General features: G+C 50.6%; 1 protein-coding gene across 1 annotated transcript; it reads left to right on the top strand.

Moving 5' to 3' along the window:
• Positions 1–765: 765 nt before the first annotated feature.
• On the top strand, positions 766–21554 carry LOC133362077 (uncharacterized). The gene is made up of 4 exons (XM_061581040.1): positions 766–960; positions 10819–12048; positions 15166–16396; positions 21416–21554. The coding sequence occupies exons 1-4, from the start codon at positions 909–911 to the stop codon at positions 21495–21497; spliced, it is 2595 nt and encodes an 864-aa protein (XP_061437024.1). The 5' UTR covers positions 766–908; the 3' UTR covers positions 21498–21554.
• Positions 21555–21880: the final 326 nt, after the last annotated feature.

The following is a 21880-nucleotide window of genomic DNA, read 5'->3' as shown; positions in this document are numbered from 1 at the left end:
GGGCGTGGTGCTGGCCACCCACCCCCTCGTGTACCGTTCCGGCCTTCATAGGTGCTCGCTAACAGCACTTGCCCCTACAGTCTGTTCAGGCTATACGGGGGATCTTTGTCTTTGTGTGTCTGTGTGTCTCTGTGTGTACGTGTCTGTGTGTCTGTGTGTGTGTCTGTGTGTGTCTGTGTGTCTATGTGTGTGTGTCTCTGTGTGTACGTGTCTGTGTGTCTGTGTGTGTGTCTGTGTGTGTCTGTGTGTCTATGTGTGTGTGTCTGTGTGTGTCTGTGTGTCTATGTGTGTGTGTCTGTGTGTGTCTGTGTGTCTATGTGTGTGTGTCTCTGTGTGTACGTGTCTGTGTGTGCGTGTCTGTGTGTCTGTGTGTGTCTGTGTGTGTGTATATGGGGAGCAGTAGTGCAGTAGTGTTTAGTGCTACGAACCCGACGACCCGGGTTCGATTCCCGCTCACGGCCAACACCGGTGAACCGGTCCTCCCCTAGGTCGACTCGGCCTCAAATGAGTCCTTGATGCGATGTGTAAACATCGCTAGTACTGATCGAGAGACAAAGGCGGCCGGGCGTGGTGCTGGCCACCCACCCCCTCTGTGTGTGCCAAAGTGCCGGTAGCCTTCATAGGCTGCTGCTGCTGCTGCTACCTGCTACTAACAGCACTTGCCCCTAGAGTCTGTTCGAGGCTACACGGGGGATCTTTGTCTTTGTCTGTGTGTCAGTCTATAAATGCACACACGTCAGGATCCCTCGCACAAAGACCCCCACCTACTGCTCCTGCGGCTGACGGAGGTCTCGAAAGAGTTACATTCTTTCGCACAATTAGATAATACAACACACACACGTATATATACACATACAACAATTGGGTTTGTTTCAGAAGAAGATCGTTGACAATTCGAATTTACAGCGATGACTCTGCCGGTGGTGGTGGTGGCGGTGGCGGTGTTGGCGCTGCAAATCGGTGAGTTTAAGGGGCCGACCTCTTGGAACGATCCGATGAGTCTCTGTGTGTGGTTCTCTGTGGGTCTCTGTGGCTTTCTGTGGGTCTCTGTGGGCCTCTGTGGGTCTCTGTGGGCCTCTGTGGGTCTCTGTGGTTATATGAGTCTCTATGGGTCTCTGTGGTTCAATTATTCTCTGTGGGTCTCTGTGGGCCTCTGTGGGTCTCTGTGGGTCTCTGTGGTTATATGAGTCTCTATGGGTCTCTGTGGTTCAATTATTCTCTGTGGGTCTGTGTGGGTCTCTGTGGGTCTCTGTGGTTATATGAGTCTCTATGGGTCTCCGTGGTTCAATTATTCTCTGTGGGTCTCTGTGGGCCTCTGTGGGTCTCTGTGGGTCTCTGTGGTTATATGAGTCTCTATGGGTCTCTGTGGTTCAATTATTATCTGTGGGTCTGTGTGGGTCTCTGTGGGTCTCTGTGGTTATATGAGTCTCTATGGGTCTCCGTGGTTCAATTATTCTCTGTGGATCTCTGTGGGTGTCTGTGGTTGATTGAGTCACTATGGGTCTCTGTGGTTAAATTATTCTCTGTGGGTCTCTGTGGGTCTGTGTGGGTCTCTGTGGGTCTCTGTGGGTCTCTGTGGGTCTCTGTGGTTATATGAGTCTCTATGAGTCTCTGTGGTTCAATTATTCTCTGTGGGTCTCTGTGGGTCTATGTGGGCCTCTGTGGGTCTCTGTGGTTATATGAGTCTCTATGGGTGTCTGTGGTTGATTGAGTCACTATGGGTCTCTGTGGTTAAATTATTCTCTGTGGGTCTCTGTGGGTCTGTGTGGGTCTCTGTGGGTCTCTATGAGTCTCTGTTGGTCTCTGTGGTTCAATTATTCTCTATGGGTCTATGTGGGTCTCTGTGGGTCTATGCGTCTCTGTGGGTCTCTGTGGTTCAATGATTCTCTATGAGTCTCTGTGGGTCTCTGTGGTTCAGTTATTTTCTATGGGTCTATGTGGGTTCAGTGGGTCTTTGAGTCTGTGGGTCTCTGTGGTTCAATGATTCTCTATGATTCTCTGTGGGACTCTGTGGTTCAATTATTCTCTATGGTTCTCTGTGGGTTCTGTGGGTCTTTGAGTCTGTGGGTCTCTATGGGTCTCTGTGGGTCTATGAGTCTGGGTGTCTATGGGAATATGTGGGTGTGCGTAGTGTGTGTAGTGTGTAGTGTATAGCAAAGTGTGAGTAGTGTATAGTGTGGGGAGCGGTGGTGTAGTGGTTAGCGCGCTGCGCTATGAACCTGGCGACCCGGGTTCGATTTCCGCTCAAGGTCAACACCAGTGACGATTATCTGAACCGTTCCTGGGTCTCCCCTAGGTCGACTCAGCCTCAAATGAGTACCTGGTGTAACGCTGTGCAGTATGTATCATCACTGGGGGAGACAAAGGCGGCCGGGCGTGGTGCTGGCCACCCATCCAGCTCGTGTGCCGTGCCGGCCTTCATAGGTGCTGCTACTCGCTAACAGCACTTGCCCCTTCAGTCTGTTACAGGCTACACGGGGGATCTTTGCAGTGTATAGTGGAGCGTGTAGCGGAGTGTGTAGTGGAGTGTATAGTGTAGTGTGTAGTGGAGTACACACACACAGGTACACACAGGTCCACACACACAGGTACACACACACAGGTACACACACACAGGTACACGCATAGGAACACACACAGGTACACACACACAGGTACACACACAGTGTACACACACAGGTACACACACACAGGTACACACACACACAGATATACACACAGTGTATACACACACAGGTACACACATAGGTACACATACACAGGTACACACACACAGGTACACACACAGGTACACACACAGTGTACACACACGGTGTACACATACACAGGTACACACACACAGGTACACATACAGGTACACACACACAGATACACACACAGGTATACACAGGTACACACACACAGATACACACACAGGTATACACAGGTACACACACATATAGGTACACACACACAGGTACACACACAGGTACACACACAGTGTGTACGTACACACACAGTGTACACAAACACAACAACAACAACCGCCATTCGCCACTAAGTGGCGGTGACGTCACCACGACGCTTGTGCCAGGCCAAGTGCACCTTGAGGCCACGTGAAGTGTCGAACGCCCGCTGGCAGGAGGTCACGGGGCAGACCCAGCAGGTGCCACGGGTCGACTGACCGAGATGACCGAGATGACTGGCTGATGCACCACCTGTGCCCCCTACTGTACCAACTTGCTGTGCTTTAGCCACCCTGCGCTCCGCTCGTTGTTGTGAGCGTCGCTCCTCCGCCCTCCGTTGTTGTTGGAGGGCGACTGCTTCCAACTGCCCAGTAGCGTCCTTCACGAGCCTCCTCCACTGAGGCCGATCTTGACACCGCTGGTACCAGTCATCGGCAAGTCCACTCAGCTCCACGTCCTCCTGTACCACATCACTCCATCTCTTCTCTAGCCCGTGCCGCGCCCGTTTAGCCCCCTCGATCCGGCCGAACAAAAGCTGTTTAGGCATGCGGTGGCTGGGCATGCGGGCTACATGACCCAGCCAAGGCAGCCTTGCCTGCCGGAGGAGCTCACCGATGGGACTTTGACCAGATCTTTCAAGAATTTGTGAGCTCCTCACACAATCCAGCCTGGTTAAACCCAGGATGGATCGTAGGCAGGCCAGCCTAAATGTTTCCAACCGGCGAAGATGCTCCATTAGGGGGGTCCACGTTTCGCAAGCGTAGAGAAGGGAAGGAATGACTGTGGCCGAGAAGACCTGAAGCTTCGTGCGGAGCGACAGACCAGGTAGCTTCCACACAGCGTTACGCAACCGATAAAAAGATATTGCCGCTCGACTGATTCGGAGTGAGACCTCTGCTATTAAACTGGAGCCGGTCATAAGCACACTGCCCAGGTATGGGAAACTCTCCACTCTCTCCACTACTGCCCCATCACCGATTGGGAGTTGTGGGGGTGGAGTGTCCGATGGTACAAAATACCCAGGCAGGTGCTTAGTTTTGGTGGGGCTGATGGTAAGGCCCCACCTCTTCGTGGCACGCTCCAGTCTCAGCAGCAGCGTCTCCAACTCCTCTTCTGAATGAGCAGCTATTACCAAATCATCGGCATACATAACGTGGTTGACCAATAGGGAGCCATCTCTTGATCGCACCCGGGCGTCGATCAGCCTCCCATTATATCTGTACCAAATGGAAACCCCCCCGGTACAGCTATTGAAGGCTTCACGAACTACGTGGTCAAAATAGATGTTAAATAATGTGGGAGCCAGAGGACATCCCTGTCGCACCCCAAGGTGAACAGGGAAAGGCTCTGACTCCCGGCCATGTAGTTTTACCCGGGCCCGCTCACCATCATGAAGGTCCTTAATGATCGTGAGCAGAGGGTCAGGGACTCCGAAAGCACGAAGAACAGCCCAGAGCCCAGGCTTACTGATGGTATCATAGGCCTTGACCAGGTCAAAAAAGCAGAGATGTAGGTCTTGTTGGAATTCCCTACACCTCTGCTGTAGCAGACGGATAGAAAATATGGCATCTGTGCAGGACCGCCCTTTCCTGAAACCGCATTGGGGCTCCGCAAGCCTCTCCTCAGCGTGCCTAGCAAGGCGATGTTGAATAATCCTTACCAGGACCTTTCCCGGCACACTGATGAGTGAGATGCCCCTGTAGTTGTTACAGTCTGTGCAGTCCTCCTTCTTAAAGAGGGGAACCACCAGGGCATCTTTCCAATCCTGCGGAACCCGTCCAGTGGTCCAGACTGTCCTTATCATGTCATATAGGGCAGTCTGTGCACAAACGCCACCCTCCCTCAGCATTTCGCTTGGGAGATCATCTCTGCCCAGTGCCTTTCCTGGACTCAGACTCCAGATCGCCTTCAGTACTTCCTCAACAGATGGCACCTCAGCCAGCCACTCACAGGGGGTGACCTCCTCCAATATTTGGGGCACCGCAGCCTCAGCAGGGTCATTCCCACTTTGTGCCATGATGTTTTCCTGGCTGAGAGATTTCCCCTCCCCCAGGACCTCACAGAAATGCTCAGCAAATCTGCAAACCTGTTCCTGGGGGTCAGAGATTGGATTACCGTTTTTTTCCCCTAAGGATGGTAATAGGTGTGGCGCTGCTCACACACACACAGTCACACACAGTCACACACACACACACAGTGTACACACACACACACAGTGTACACACACACACAGTGTACACACACACACATGTGCACACACACACACACATGTGCACACACACACACATGTGCACACACACACACATGTGCACACACACACACATGTACACACACACACAGGTACACACTTATAGCTTGGGGTGAGCAGCAGCTACATTATGGGTGGGACATTGTTTTCTGGCGAGTATCACGATGATGATAAGTGGTGTTTGTACAGTTTCTGGCCAAAATAAAACACAGGGATCGTGTTCAGGCGTTCAAAGACCGAACAGACGAATCAGTTTGCACTTCTATTAACTACACACAGTATTTGTGTGAACATGCTAACCAGACATTGCTCTGATATTAATCACAATAATACTGGTAGTAACCTCCTGGTTACACCAGCCCACAGGGGATTATTCTGTCCGTCCGTCCGTCGTGCATCCAAAAATGGAAGGGGTGGGGCTGGGTGGAGAGGGGAGGGTGGGGAGGGTGGGGCTGGGTGGGGAGGGTGGGGCTGGGTGGGGAGGGGAGGGGCTGGGTGGGGAGGGGAGGGTGGGGAGGGGCTATGTGGGGAGGGTGGGGCTGGGTGGGGAGGGGAGGGTGGGGAGGGGCTGGGTGAGGAGGGTGGGGAGGGGCTGGGTGGGGAGGGTGGGGCTGGGTGGGGAGGGGAGGGGAGGGGCTGAGTGGGGAGGGGAGGGAGGGGCTGGTCACCCCGTGGTGCCCTTATAAAACTCAACGTTTAACCTACTCACGCCGGATTGTGCCCGCCCTCACAGTCGGCCATATTTGCGGAATACACCACGCCGCTGTTGACCCTGGCCATTGACCGAGCAACCCAACGTTCCTACCAGCTCCCTCCACAGCAGGAATGTGTTAACGTAAAATGCATAATCTTTGAAACTGATTGGCTTAGACCAGGTGTATGCAGGTGTTCCAACACTAAACAGACGAATCACTTTGCAAGGATTCACGTCTCCGCGTTAAACACACACATAATTTGTGGTGAACATGCTAACCAGACATTGCTCTGATATTAATCACAATACTAACGTAAAATGCATTGTCTTTGAAACTGATTGGCCTACACCAGACGCGTTGAGGTGTTCAAACACAGATCTATACTCATAGAGACCAATACTCATATAGACCCATACAGACGCACCGACCCATACTCATAGAGACCCATACAGGCGCACAGACTCATACTCATAGAGACCCATACTCATAGAGACCCATACAGACGCACAGACCCATACTCATAGAGACTCATACTCATAGAGACCCATACTCATAGAGACCCATACAGACGCACAGACCCATACTCATAGAGACTCATACTCATAGAGACCCATACAGACGCACAGACCCATACTCATAGAGACCCATACAGACGCACAGACCCATACTCATAGAGACTCATACTCATAGAGACCCATACAGACGCACAGACCCATACTCATAGAGACTCATACTCATAAAGACTCATACTCATAGAGACTCATACTCATAGAGACTCATACTCATAGAGACCCATACAGACGCACAGACCCATACTCATAGAGACTCATACTCATAGAGACTCATACTCATAGAGACTCATACTCATAGAGACCCATACTCATAGAGACCCATACAGACGCACAGACCCATACTCATAGTCTCAGTATATGCATTGACTTTGAAACTGATTGGCCTACACCAGACGCGTTAAAGGTGTTCAAACACCCAACAGATGAAGCCTTTTGTCTACGTGAACTGTCTCTCGCGAACAAAAGGGAGCCCCACCCACGAAACTATGTGAACTTCGCGGAATAAGATCCAAGATTCTATTGAAGAAAAAAAAGTAGTGGATTTGCATGAGGGAACTAGAAAACCGGGTTGACGGATCACGAACAATGAAAACAGTCTCTACTTTCATCATGCAAATCGACTCTCGTTTTTTTTTCTTTTCAGCAGAACGCACGCGCCATGCATAGTACAAAATATATATTTTAAAAACTTTTTTTAAAACACGCTTTTTTGCAAAACCTAACTGGCCAAGAACGATTGGCTCAAACAAAGTAGCACATCGCGTAGAGATTCATAGCAGCCATCCAGCAGTAAGTAGATCGATGGTCACATCGTAAATATGAATGTACTTTAGTGATGGGAGAACTCCACGACTCCAGGACGTGGCCCGAAGCTTGCCATGATGTATGGGACCGTGGGCGATTACAGCCAACGTCAGTTGAGCGTGGACAATTAGATCCAAGCCGAAACATAACATATTTTAAAAAATGTAAATAAATAAATATTTTTTTATGATAGAATATCGTATTGTCATCAGTATGAAATAAGTATACCAAGTTTGCAGTCAATACCACATTGTGAAGTGGGTTAAAATGGAGTTAAAAGATTTGAGGATACAACAACAACGACAACAGACTGAGTGAGTTAAATAAAAGCGTGCAAAAATAAATAATTAAAAGACTAAACCAGTTTTTTTTGTTTTCGTCATCTCTAACTTGTAGCACTTTGTAAAGCCCCCCACCACTAAAGCTGTTTCTATTTTTGTCTTTTTGTTTATAATCAGATAAGTGACCTTGCCGATGTCGAACGATAGCGGCCGCAACGTGAGCGGTTTATCGCGTGGACATTTAGAGCCTCAGCCAAATATTATGACAGCGTGGTTAATGCAGATCCATAGAGATCCATACAGAGACCCACAGAGACTCACACTCAGAGACCCACACAGACTCACAGAGACCCACACTCATAGACACCCACACAGACCCACAGAGACCCACAGAGACCCACACTCAGAGAACCATACAGACCCACAGAGACCCACACAGATGCACAGACCCATACTCATAGAGACCTATACTCATAGAAACCCATACTCATAGAGACCCATACAGAGACCCACACTCAAAGACCCACACAGACCCACAGAGATCCAGAGACCCATACTCATAGAGACCCATACAGAGACCCACAGCGACCCACTCTCAGAGACCCACACATACCCACAGAGATCCAGAGACCCATACTCATAGAGACCCATACAGAGACCCACAGAGACCCACACAGACCCACAGAGACCCAGAGACCCATACTCATAGAGACCCATACAGAGACCCACAGAGACCCACACAGACCCACAGAGACCCAGAGACCCATACTCATAGAGACCCATACAGAGACCCACAGAGACCCACACTCAGAGACCCACACATACCCACAGAGACCCAGAGACCCATACTCATAGAGACCCATACAGAGACCCACAGAGACCCACACAGGCCCATACTCATAGAGACCCATACTCATAGAGACCCATACAGAGAACCACAGCGACCCACTCTCAGAGACCCACACATACCCACAGAGATCCAGAGACCCATACTCATAGAGACCCATACAGAGACCCACAGAGACCCACACAGACCCACAGAGACCCAGAGACCCATACTCATAGAGACCCATACAGAGACCCACAGAGACCCACACAGACCCACAGAGACCCAGAGACCCATACTCATAGAGACCCATACAGAGACCCACAGAGACCCACACAGACCCATACTCATAGAGACCCATACTCATAGAGACCCATACAGAGAACCACAGAGACCCACACTCAGAGACCCACACATACCCACAGAGACCCACACAGACCCATACTCATAGAGACCCATACAGAGACCCACAGAGACCCACACTCAGAGACCCATACAGACCCACAGAGACCCACACAGACCCATACTCATGGTAGGCCATGTGGCCAGATGACGAATGTTTCATCTACGTATCTCTTCCACAAGGAAGGACGTAGGGTGGATGCCTGGATGGCATCTGTCTCAAAATTTTCCATGAAAACATTGGCTACAACTGAAGATAAGGGAGAACCCATTGGGGTACCTTCAACTTGTTTGTAGAATGTTCCATTCCAGGTGAAGTAAATGTTGGTGAGGCAGTGTCTAACCAGGGCCGGTACATCAGCATTCAGTCGTTGTTGGACCAAATCTTCAATGATTGCGATGGTGACGTCACCGCCACCTCGTGGCGAATGGCGGTTGTTGTTGTGTTGTTGTGGGTGAGTGAGTGAGTGACACGGACTAGAGAGGAGATCAGGAGATGGAGTGATGGGTGAGTGGGTGAGTGGGCGAATGAGTGAGTGGTACGGACTAGAGAGGAGATGGAGTGATGGGTGAGTGGGTGAGTGGGTGAGTGAGTGAGTGGCACGGGCAAGAGAAAAGATGGAGAGTCTTCGTCTCTCTCACATCATCATCATCACGGTGGCTAGGAGATGTTGACTACCTCGCCTGGTATACAGGAGGTCGAGGGTTCGATCTCGACCATGACGATGCCTGCCGCTGTATATTTGGAGTCTAGGTGTGATAACTTTTGCAAGGAGTGAGGTCTGCATTAACTACCCACACTTTAAGCGCGTATTTGCGCTCAAAGTGTTTTTTAGCTTTAAGCGTTTTTTTTTGTTTTTCTAATCCCAGCTCATTGCCGTGTAAAGCGAGGAATTGTTTTTTTGTTTTTATCGGTCGCCCTCGTGGCCTTATTCTCAATCGCAAATGATAGTGCGGTGTTCACTCTATGCGTCAAGCGATAAAAACGCATATGTTCTGCCTCACGGCAGGGGTTTTGCCTCACGGCAGATGGGGGGTGGGGGCGGCATATGCACACAGGAATTTCCTGTTTTTGATGCTAATTTTGGTCACGTGACCAGGAAGTTGCGATTTAAGATTCCCGCTCAACCACGCAGGCGTCGGCCATTACACACATAATTCAAGATGGCGGCACACATCGCGTCCCAGTGAAGCCAGCCTCAATTGTCCATTGTGGGACTTTAAGAAGCATTGTCTGTAAGTTCGTTTATGTTCTTATAATATTGGCAATGCTGTTATAATGTTTGAATGACCGTTATAATGATGTAAATGCCTTTGTAATGCTGTTAAATTGTCATGATAAATACGAGGCCTAGTTAACAACGAAGCCTGCTACTTTCCTTATTGTGAATGTTACTTGTAATTTAATAAGTCGAGTCAAACTTGTACCCAAGTAACTAGATTGCGATCCTGAGAGCAAGGATGACGAAATATCTCATCCACAATTTAGTGCTATGTGTAATACTGTACATTTTGAGTGCAGTGTGATGAATACACGATGTGCCTTTAAGTAACACAGCAGCTTATGATCTTGTATAGTTATTCAGTGGTAATGTAGGGGCCTGGTCCATCCAGGATCTATTGTTTAGAAACATGTTATCTAAGACAATGTTATGATGCTGTGGTGTTCATTCATTGTGTTGGTGTTTCTGGGTATTAACAAATGCTGTATCTGTGCTGTTTTCTTACCAGTTTTACGTCGTTAAATTCAATAAATGACGTTTGGAGTCGGATGTTCATCCTGGCTCTGAGGGTTTGTTGGACGCGAGGTTAACCACTCAGCTAGCGGTGCAACGCAGCGCACAGCGAGGCCGAGACAGCCTACGTCGAAAAATAAAACCCCGCTAAAAGCGAACGCCGTTTTTTATTTGTCGCTTCAAGAGTTTGTTTCTTCCCATCCTGCTTAACAACCGCCATGAAGGATGATTTTTACTGTCAATCTCGTGGCCTTATTCTCAAAAGTTGACCTCTTTTGCTTGCACTGATTTTGTCGTCACCGTTTGCAGGGAACGGAGCCGGGAGCAGTGTGGGACGTCAGTTCTTCGGCGCATTTATGCAGAACTTCGATCGGGGACTCGTCACGCTTGTGGTGGACTTCGCCAGCTACGACAGCAGCGCTCAGGTCACCGTCTCGGTCCCCGCGGTGAACTTCTCGCAGGCCGTCCTCCTGCCTCCCTTCTCCGTCGGCAATGTATCCATCCCGGTAGCGGCAATGATCGGAGAGAGCGGCATCATCACCAACAAAATCGTGTCCGTTCGTTCTGACAGTGACATCTCAGTGTGGGGCATATCCAAACGACCTTCAACTACCGATGGATTCATGATGATCCCTGAGCAGGAGCTGGGAACAGAATATTATGTAGTCACTCCTGTGTCTGGTAGGATAACCCAGAACGAATTCGCGATAGTCAGTCCCTACAACAACGTGACGGTACAGATGTTTTTGAGCAGCAATGTTACATTCAACGGTGTCACGTACTCCAACGAACTCAACATCATTCTACAACAAAACGAAGTCGTGCAGTTCCAAGGATCCTCTCTGACTGGGACGAGGGTATTTTCGAGTCAACCTGTGGCTGTGTTCAGTGGAGATCGGTGCCTGACTGTTCATAATTTTTGCAATTTTGTGACAGAGCAGCTTTTGCCAGTACCGACGTGGGGCTCCTCTTACCTGGTCTTCCCTGTGTCCATCAAGTCAACAGACGACAGCGTCATAATCACCTCGCCTACAAGCGCGAGCGTCAGTGTCAATGTCAGTGTCGCTGGGAATTTAACAACCTACGCGTTGACCAATTACGGTCGCATCAGCGTACCTGTATATGCAAACCAGACTTTGTCTATAAACTCGTCTGTAAACGTCGGGGTCATGTACATATGCCAGGGTGGGTTAACAACTCAAGGGTATTCCATGGACCCGTTCCAGATGAACATCATACCGACCAGCAAGTTCTCTAACAAGTACCTGTTTGCGACTCAACCAGATTTTACAAACGTGTTAATCGTGATCGCCAAGGATGCAGACAAATGTGGGATCATCATCAACAGCGAGGCGCTGTGCGATAAGATCCAGTGGGTTCGGACAAAGGACCTCCAGTTTGTGGCCGGGGAGCTGAACCTGGGAAGTGGGAATCAACAGTTCCTGGTGGAACACGCGACTCAGCCGTTTGAGCTCTACCTCTATGGGGCGGCGAGAGCTGATTCATTTGGCTACGCCCTCAGCTACGGCAACTTAAGAGGTAACTAAACGCTGAGGATTTGTAACAAGATCAGCCAGACTTGTGGCATCGCAAATCTAACTTCTACTACTACTGTTATTATTATTTCGATTTAAAGCTTTCGTGACTGCAGGGATTCATCTTTATGGTTCTTTCGGTAAAGTCACGTAGAAGGGAAATAATAAAGTAATACAAATTAAACATAAACAGGACCCTGCGGGGTGGGCTGGTAGGAACGAATAACCAAAGAATATAAACATATTGTATTATTACACTTGTTTAGCCAGGAAAGCCTCACTGAGTCTAAAGGTTTTAGTAGGGTCCTGCCAAGTGTTTGCAGTAGGGGGCGATGTTGCTACACCTAATCGGACGATACGAAGGGAGAGTTTGAGGCCTAGTTCTAGGCTTTAGGCCTAGCTGTAGGCTTTAGGCCGCTGTGAGTTAATTAGTAATTTAAATGTTTTAATTATTAATGTAAAAACTTTAAATGTAAATGTTTCTATTTAAAAACATCAGGGAATGTAACATTGTTAAACATTAACTCCCTTTGACACACGCGGGGGTACGATACGAAGGGAGAGTTTTAGGCCTAGTTCTAGGCTTTAGGCCTAGCTGTAGGCTTTAGGCCGCTGTGAGTTCATTTTAAATTAAATGTTTTAATTAAAACTATCTCAGGGAATTATAAGGGAATGTTACACTGTTTAGCCAGGAAAAATGTTTTAATTAAAAGCTATCTCAGGGAATTAAAAAATGTTTTAATTAAAAGCTATCTCAGGGAATTATAAGGGAATGTTACACTTGTTTAGCCGGAAAGCGTCACAGAGTGTAAAGGTTTTTGTAGGGTCCTGCCAAGTGTTTGCAGTAGGGGGCGATGTTGCTACACCTAATCGGACGGACGGACGGACAATATAATCTATTGTAGGCTGGTTCACTTCGTTCCTACCAGTATAAAATACAATTCTCACGACGTTTCGGCCACAATGTCTGCTTGCGCCGGATACCGTGCCTGCTTCCGCCCATTTGCGCCATTGACGCCATTTTCTTATTGAGCGATTTCCATTTTCCAACACCGACGACGATGTCCAACAGCGGTGCCCACACGGCTCTCGGCCCCCCAACGTTGATGATGACAGCAGCGCCGTGTTGCTCGTCTCCGGCGGCGACGAGATCATGTTGATCGACAACTATGATGAAGAAGACGCCGACGCCCCCCCCCCCCCCCGAGTACGATAGCAGCACAGACGAGGAAGCAGCCTAAGCCTTGGATCAGAGTTTAGTATTCGTCAAACCAGGTTTTAATTGCCCAAAATCGGGTTTAATTGTTTTAAAGAAAAAACCCCGATGCCTGCCGCTGGAAAAATCGGGTTTTTTCTACCCCATGCCACAATTGCCTCCTGCCTCCTCTTCTTCCTCCTAACCCGCATCGAGCATGAGGCATCTCAACCCCCCCCCCACCTTCCCCTCCTCACGCATCGTCCGTTTCTCAACCCCACGTCCGCACCGCCCGCACAGCGCCCCCAACCGCCGCGCTCGCTTACTCGTTCCCCGCACGCTTGAACCTTTGACGGGTCTCACATTTGGAGAGGATTTGCGTACGCGAGCCGGCCCCATTGCGTCACAACCGGTCGTGACCGGCTGCGCGAGTTGACTCAAGGGGGCTGGCTCACGACGCTTTCGCTCTTTCCACATCGGACGCGATTTGGTCGCTGAGAAACTGGCACGGTGTGGCTCTGCCTTGCTGATTCTGACGATGCTTCTGCTGCTGTATCCGGCGCAGGCTTGACCCGTGGAGGGGGCATGCGTGTAACATGCATGTAACACGAAGTCCTCTACTTGTGTGGAACTTTTCCTTTGTGCCAGTGTAGAGGTGATACGCGCTGGGATTAAGGATCGTATGCACAGTGCGTGATGATTGGCTGTGTAGGTGGTGACGCGCGCTGACGGTGGAGGATCAGGGGTCAGCGCGGGGTCGTGGGTTACGGGGTACCGATTGGCTGTGGGCCGGTGACGCGCTGAGAGGGAGTGATCAGGTGGCAGCGCAGTGTGATTGGTGGAGTAATGTTAACACGCGCTGGGGAAAGCGGATCGTAGAGAGAGTGCGTCGTGATTGGTTCATTAAGGAACGACGCTCACGTCGACGCCGCATCAGCTCCGTCTCTCGTGAGCAGGGGCTATAAAAGGGGATGCACACAGGCGTAAGGGCAGTGTGTAACCAGCGAAGAATGAAGACGGGGATGAAGACCTAGAGCCCTGCGGTACCTAGCCCCGCTGTCCTAAGGGGACCGGGACTCTGTGTAACCCAGAGGCGAGTGTAGTGGGTGTAGCCATAGGTCTACACGAGCCGAATGTACTATGTGTAGCCAGGGCATAGGGCTTACACGAGTCGAGTGTATTGTGTAGCCAGAGGCATAGGGCTTACACGAGTCGAGTATATTGTGTGTAGCCAGAGGCATAGGGTCTACACGAGTCAAGTGTATCGGGTGTAGCCAGAGGCCTAGAGCTTACACGAGATTAGTGGAGTGTGTCGGAGGAAGAAGAAAGACCACACGTTGTATTGTGATACCTAAAGGATTTAATAAAAGTGTGTTACCCGTCAAGAAGTTCCTGCCGTCAATTCCCATACTTCACCAGTATCAAAGGCGGAAAAATAAGATTGGGTTTTTATACTTTTCTCTGGCAATAGCAAAACAAGAGGTGCGTTAGGATTGTCAAACGCCAAATAGGTGTGATACCATTTGCAAGGAGTAAAGTCTGCATTAACCACGCACACTTTAAGCTCTCGTTTGCACTTTCAGTGTTTTTTCTCTAATCCCCGCTTATTGCCGCGTTGAGGAATTTTTTTTGTTTCAATCGGTCGTCCTCGTGGCCTCATTCTCAATCGCAAATGATAGAGGCTCAGCGAAGTAGCCACCGTGGCGATGTGATGGCTTCATGCGTCAAACGTTAAAAACGATTACATCTAAAAATAAAACCCCGCTAAAAGCGAACGACGCATTTTATTTGTCGCTTCAAGAAATTTGTTTTCACGTCATCCTTTAACAACCAACATGAAGGGTGATTTTTACTGTCGATCTCGTGGCCTTATTCTCAAAAGTTGACCTCTTTCGCTTGCACTGATGCTGTCGTCACCGCTTGCAGGGAACGGAGCCGGGAGCAGTGTGGGACGTCAGTTCTTCGGCGCATTTATGCAGAACTACGTGCAGGTAGTCGACGCGCTTGTGGTGGACTTCGCCAGCTACGACAGCAGCGCTCAGGTCACCGTCTCGGTCCCCGCGGTGAACTTCTTGCAGTCCGTCCTCCTGCCTCCCTTTTCCGTCGGCAATGTATCCATCCCGGTAGCGGCAATGATCGGAGAGAACGGCATCGTCACCAACAAAATCGTGTCCGTTCATTCTGACGGTGACATCTCAGTGTGGGGCATGTCGAAACGAATTGCAACGACCGATGGATTCATGATGATCCCTGAGCAGGAGCTGGGAACAGAATATTACGTAGTCACTCCTGTATCTGGTAGGATAACCCTGAACGAATTCGCGATAGTCAGTCCCTACAACAACGTGATGGTGCAGATGTTTTTGAGCAGCAATGTTACATTCAACGGTGTCACGTACTCCAACGAACTCAACATCATTCTACAACAAAACGAAGTCGTGCAGTTCCAAGGATCATCTCTGACTGGGACCAGGGTACTCTCGAGTCATCCTGTGGCCGTGTTCAGTGGAGATCGGTGCCTCACTGTTCATAATTTTTGCAATTTTGTGACAGAGCAGCTTTTGCCAGTACCGACGTGGGGCTCCTCTTACCTGGTCTTCCCTGTGTCCATCAAGTCAACAGACGACAGCGTCATAATCACTTCGCCTACAAGCGCAAGCGTCAGTGTCAGTGTCAGTGTCGCTGGGAATTTAACAACCTACGCGTTGACCAATTACGGTCGCATCAGCGTACCTGTATATGCAAACCAGACTTTGTCTATAAACTCATCTGTAAACGTAGGGGTCATGTACATATGCCAGGGTGGGTCTACAACTCAAGGGTATTCCATGGACCCGTTCCAGATGAACATCATACCGACCAGCAAGTTCTCTAACAAGTACCTGTTTGCGACTCAACCAGATTTTACAAACGTGTTAATCGTGATCGCCAAGGATGCAGACAAATGTGGGATCGTCATGAACAACGAGACACTGTGCGATAAGATCCAGTGGGTCCGGACAAACGACCTCCAGTTCGTGGCCGGGGAGCTGAACTTGGGACTTGGAAATCAGCAGTTCCGTGTGGAACACGCGACTCAGCCATTCGGTCTCTACCTCTACGGGGCGGCGGGTGCTGATTCATTTGGCTACGCCCCTCAGCTACGGCAAACAAAGAGGTAACTAAACGCTGATAATTTGTAACAAGATCAGCCAGACTTGTAGCATCGCAAATCTAACTTCTATTACTACTACTATTATAATTCCACTAATATACACGACGCCATTACAACCCCCACCACCACCCTCATCATGCCCTCCCAATTGTGACCTCGCCCATATCTGATTGGCTGCAGTGCGATGACGTCACAACGCCTGTGCCATTACTGCCCCTCCCCCCCCCCCTGGTGGTTGGGCTGAGTCTGTGCACAATGGAAGTTGTGGGCTGGGCAGAGGCAGCGCTTGCTGTGACTCGTCCACTTGGCTTGAGTATTTCATTGACAAGCGGCTTCTCACGTTTTGGCCTCGCACGGAGACTCAGAGATGTCCAGATACCCATGGACTTCCACAAATACCCACAGACTCCCACAGAGACCCACAGACCTACAATGAGACCCAGAGATGTACTGATACCCATGGACTTCTACAGAGACCCACAAACTCGTACAGATAACTAGGGACTCCCACAGAGACCAACGGACCAAGAAAGAGACCCACAGATGTACAGACACCCATGGACTTCCACAAATTCCCACAGACTCCCACAGAGACCCACAGGCCTACAATGAGACCCAGAGATGTACAGATACCCATGGACTTTTACAGAGACCCACAGGCTCGTACAGATACCCACAGACTCCCACAGAGACCAACGGACCTACATAAAGATCCAGATATGTACAGATACCCATGGACTTCCACAAATACCACAGACTCCCACAGAGACCCACAGACCGACAATGAGACCCAGATATGTACAGATACCCATGGACTTCCTCAGAGACCCACAGACTCGTACAGATACCCACAGACACCCAAAGAGACCCACAGACCTACAATGAGACCCAGATATGTACAGATACCCATGGACTTCTACAGAGACCCACAGACTCCCACAGAGACCCACATACCTACAATGAGACCCAGATATTTACAGATACCCATGGACTTCTACAGAGACCCACAGACTCGTACAGATACCCACAGACACCCAAAGAGACCCACATACCTACAATGAGACCCAGATATGTACAGATACCCATGGACTTCCACAAATACCACAGACTCCCACAGAGACCCACATACCTACAATGAGACCCAGATATGTACAGATACCCATGGACTTCTGCAGAGACCCACAGACTCGTACAGATACCCACAGACACCCAAAGAGACCCACAGACCTACAATGAGACCCAGATATGTACAGATACCCATGGACTTCTACAGAGACCCACAGACTCCCACAGAGACCCACATACCTACAATGAGACCCAGATATTTACAGATACCCATGGACTTCTACAGAGACCCACAGACTCGTACAGATACCCACAGACACCCAAAGAGACCCACAGACCTACAATGAGACCCAGATATGTACAGATACCCATGGACTTCCACAAATACCACAGACTCCCACAGAGACCCACATACCTACAATGAGACCCAGATATGTACAGATACCCATGGACTTCTGCAGAGACCCACAGACTCGTACAGATACCCACAGACACCCACAGAGACCCACAGATCTACAATGAGATCCAGATATGTACAGATACCCATGGACTTCCACAAATACCACAGACTCCCACAGAGACCCACAGACCTACAATGAGACCCAGATATGTACAGATACCCATGGACTTCTACAGAGACCCACAGACTCCCACAGAGACCCACATACCTACAATGAGACCCAGATATTTACAGATACCCATGGACTTCTACAGAGACCCACAGACTCGTACAGATACCCACAGACACCCAAAGAGACCCACGGACCTACAATGAGACCCAGAGATATATACATATACCTACAGACTCCCACAAATACCCACAGACTCGTACAGATACCCACGGACCCCCACACCGACCCATGGACTTCCACAGAGACCCACATACTCCTTCCTCTAGGCGTTTGTCCCACTCCACGTGGAGAAGTTCCTCTGCTCTCCTTGCCGACCTCCACACCGCCCTGTTCCTGCGCCATCTCTCTTTAAGCTCCTTGGGTCACCACGATCCCATCGCACTCACCACATCGCACCCACCACATCGCACCCGCCACAACGCACCCACCCCATCGCACCCACCTCATCGCACCCACCACATCGCACCACCACATCGCACCCACACATCGCACCCACCACATCGCACCCACCTCATCGCACCCACCACAACGCACCCACCACATCGCACCCACCACAACGCACCCACCACATCGCACCCACACATCGCACCCACCACATCGCACCCACCACATCGCACCCACCACATCGCACCCACACATCGCACCCACCACATCGCACCCACCACATCGCACCCACCACATCGCACCCACCACATCGCACCCACCCATCGCACCCACCACATCGCACCCACCACACCACATCGCACCCACCACTCGTACCCACCACATCGCACCCACCACATCGCACCCACCACATCGCACCCACCTCATCGTACCCACCACATCGCACCCACCACATCGCACCCACCATAACGCACTCACCACATCGCACCCCCCATCGCACCCACCACATCGCACCCACCACAACGCACCCCACCACTCGCACCCACCCATCGCACCCACCACATCGCACCCACCACATCGCACCCACCACATCGCACCCCACCTCGCACCCACCACATCGCACCCCCACAACGCACCCACCACATCGCACCCACCACATCGCACCCACCACAACCAGCACCCACCACATCGCACCCACCACATCGCACCCACCACAACGCACCCACCACATCGCACCCACCACATTGCACCCGCCACATCGCACCCACCACATCGCACCCACCTCATCGCACCCGCCACATCGCACCCGCCACATCGCGCCCGCCACATTGCACCCACCACATCGCACCCGCCACATCGCACCCGCCACATCGCACCCACCACATCGCACCCGCCACATCGCACCCGCCACATCGCACCCGCCACATCGCACCCGCCACATCGCACCCGCCACACACACCACCCGCCACATCGCATTCACCTCATCGCACCCACCACATTGTACCCACCACATCGCACTCACCACATCGCACCCGCCTCATCGCACCCGCCACATCGCACCCACCTCATCGTACCCACCACATTGTACCCACCACATCGCACCCGCCACATCGCACCCGCCACATCGCACCCGCCACATCGCACCCACCACATCGCACCCACCACATCGCACCCACCTCATCGCACCCACCACATCGCACCCACCACATCGCACCCACCACATCACACCCACCTCATCATACCCACCACATCGCACCCACCACATCGCACCAACCACATCGTACCCACCACATCGCACCAACCAAATCGCACCCACCACATGGTACTCACCAAATCGCACCCGCCACATCGCACCCACCACATCGCACCCACCACATCGCACCCACCACATCGCACCCACCACATCGCACCCACCTCATCGCACCCACCACATGGTACTCACCACATCGCACCCACCTCATCGCACCCACCACATCGCACCCACCACATCGCACCCACCACATCGCACCCACCACATCGCACCCACCTCATCGCACCCACCACATCGCACCCACCCCATCGCACTCACCACATCGCACCCACCACATCGCACTCACCTCATCGCACCCACCACATTGTACTCACCACATCGCACCCCCACCTACCCCACCTCTTCTACCTTTCTTCCTCTCGATCCACTTGCATCGCTCGCCACCCTCTGACCCACGCGATGTTCCTGTCGCCTCTCCCGCACGACTGAACCACACCCAGAGCCCGTCCCTCTCTCTCGTCTCCTCTGTGAGTTCCACCGCCTCGAGTCTTCCTCTTGCTTCTTCATTTTCCATCCGCCTTGACCTTTGCTTTGTCACGCACCAAACATCCACCGCAGCATCCTCATCTCAGCGACCGCCATCGCTTGGTCCTCCATCTTTCTCGTGTCCCAGCACTCGGCCCCCACACAACAGCCTCGCCACCGTCTTGTACTATACACTACACTATACACTACACTACTATACTCTACACCACGAAACACTACACTACTATACACTACTATGCACGATACTACTATACACTACACTACTATACTCTACACCATGAAACACTACACTACTATACACTACTATGCACGATACTACTATACACTACACTACTATACTCTACACCACGAAATACTACACTACTATACACTACTATGCACGATACTACTATACACTACACTACTATACTCTACACCACGAAACACTACACTACTATACACTACTATGCACGATACTACTATACACTACACTACTATACTCTACAAACCACAAAACACTACACTACTATACACCTAATATGCACGATACTACTATACAATACACTACTATACTGTACACCACGAAACACTACACTACTATACACTACTATGCACGATACTACTATATACTATACACTACTATACTATACACTACACTATGCACTACAGTATACACTGATAATACACTAGACTATACACCACACTGTACACTACACTACTATACACTACACCACGAAACACTACAATCCACTATACACTGCTATACACTACTATACGCAACACTACTATACACTACAACTACTTAGACTACATTATACACTTTCCTTCAACCAAACTGGGATCCTCTCATCGCACATCACAGCCGTCATATCTCGCCTTTCAGCCATCCAGCCCTCGTTCTTGTCTTCAGCCCTCACGCTAGCCGCGTCTAATTGCGCCTTTTGGAACATCTTCATGCATCTCACCACGTTTCCTGGCGAATTTGTAAAAAAACCATTCTACCGGCTTCAACAACTCAATTGACGACTCTGATGCCGACTTCAATAAATCTCTTGGCGACTCTGATGCCTGCTTCAATAAATCTCTCGGCGACTCTGATGTCCTCCGCCATTTTACGATACGTTCAGGTGAAACTCCGTAACTAAAAAGTGTCCCGCGATGCTCTAGGCGGTGTCTGTCGCATGAACCTCGCCGCCGCGAGCGGCACCATCCAGTTCGCCGATTTACTCGGGAGACCCAACGTCGGTGACTGCCTCTGGACCATCACCGGCCCCGTGGGGACGGCCGTGATCCTTCGCTTCCAGACGTTCAGGTAAGTGGTGCGGAGGGGGGCGGGGGGATAGGTGCACACACTCTGGTCTCCAGGTTTGCCCCCGCGTCACGACCCGTTTCGGGCTATTAGAGTCCGCTCCACCGATGAGCACGGATGGTCTTTGTACGACGGCGATGGAGGTTCAATGTACACGTGTGCTCATGCTCGGTTTCACACCTAGTAGGCTTTCGCCACCAATATCATCCATGTTAGAGGTTGTTTTTGGGGTTAGAGCGCGCAAGTACGAACGTCGGTTTCACACTTAGTAGGCTTTCGCCACCAATTTTTTGGGGTTAGATCGTGTAAATAAATAAATGCTG

This window comes from Lethenteron reissneri, unplaced genomic scaffold (genome assembly GCF_015708825.2).
Source record: "Lethenteron reissneri isolate LAM-NWPU_2019-01 unplaced genomic scaffold, ASM1570882v1 scaffold_136, whole genome shotgun sequence".
NCBI classification, from domain to species: domain Eukaryota; kingdom Metazoa; phylum Chordata; class Hyperoartia; order Petromyzontiformes; family Petromyzontidae; genus Lethenteron; species Lethenteron reissneri.
The sequence above is the reverse complement of the archived record's forward strand: the minus strand, read 5'-3'. Positions and strand labels throughout refer to the sequence as shown.

Bases quoted from the DNA above. Each gene is read 5' to 3' on its own strand.
- LOC133362077 (XM_061581040.1), top strand. From the start codon at position 909: ATGACTCTGCCGGTGGTGGTGGTGGCGGTGGCGGTGTTGGCGCTGCAA. The intron at 12,049-15,165 runs GTAACTAAACGC...CACCGCTTGCAG, and splicing joins CAGCTACGGCAACTTAAGAG to GGAACGGAGCCGGGAGCAGT. The intron at 16,397-21,415 runs GTAACTAAACGC...GCGATGCTCTAG, and splicing joins CAGCTACGGCAAACAAAGAG to GCGGTGTCTGTCGCATGAAC.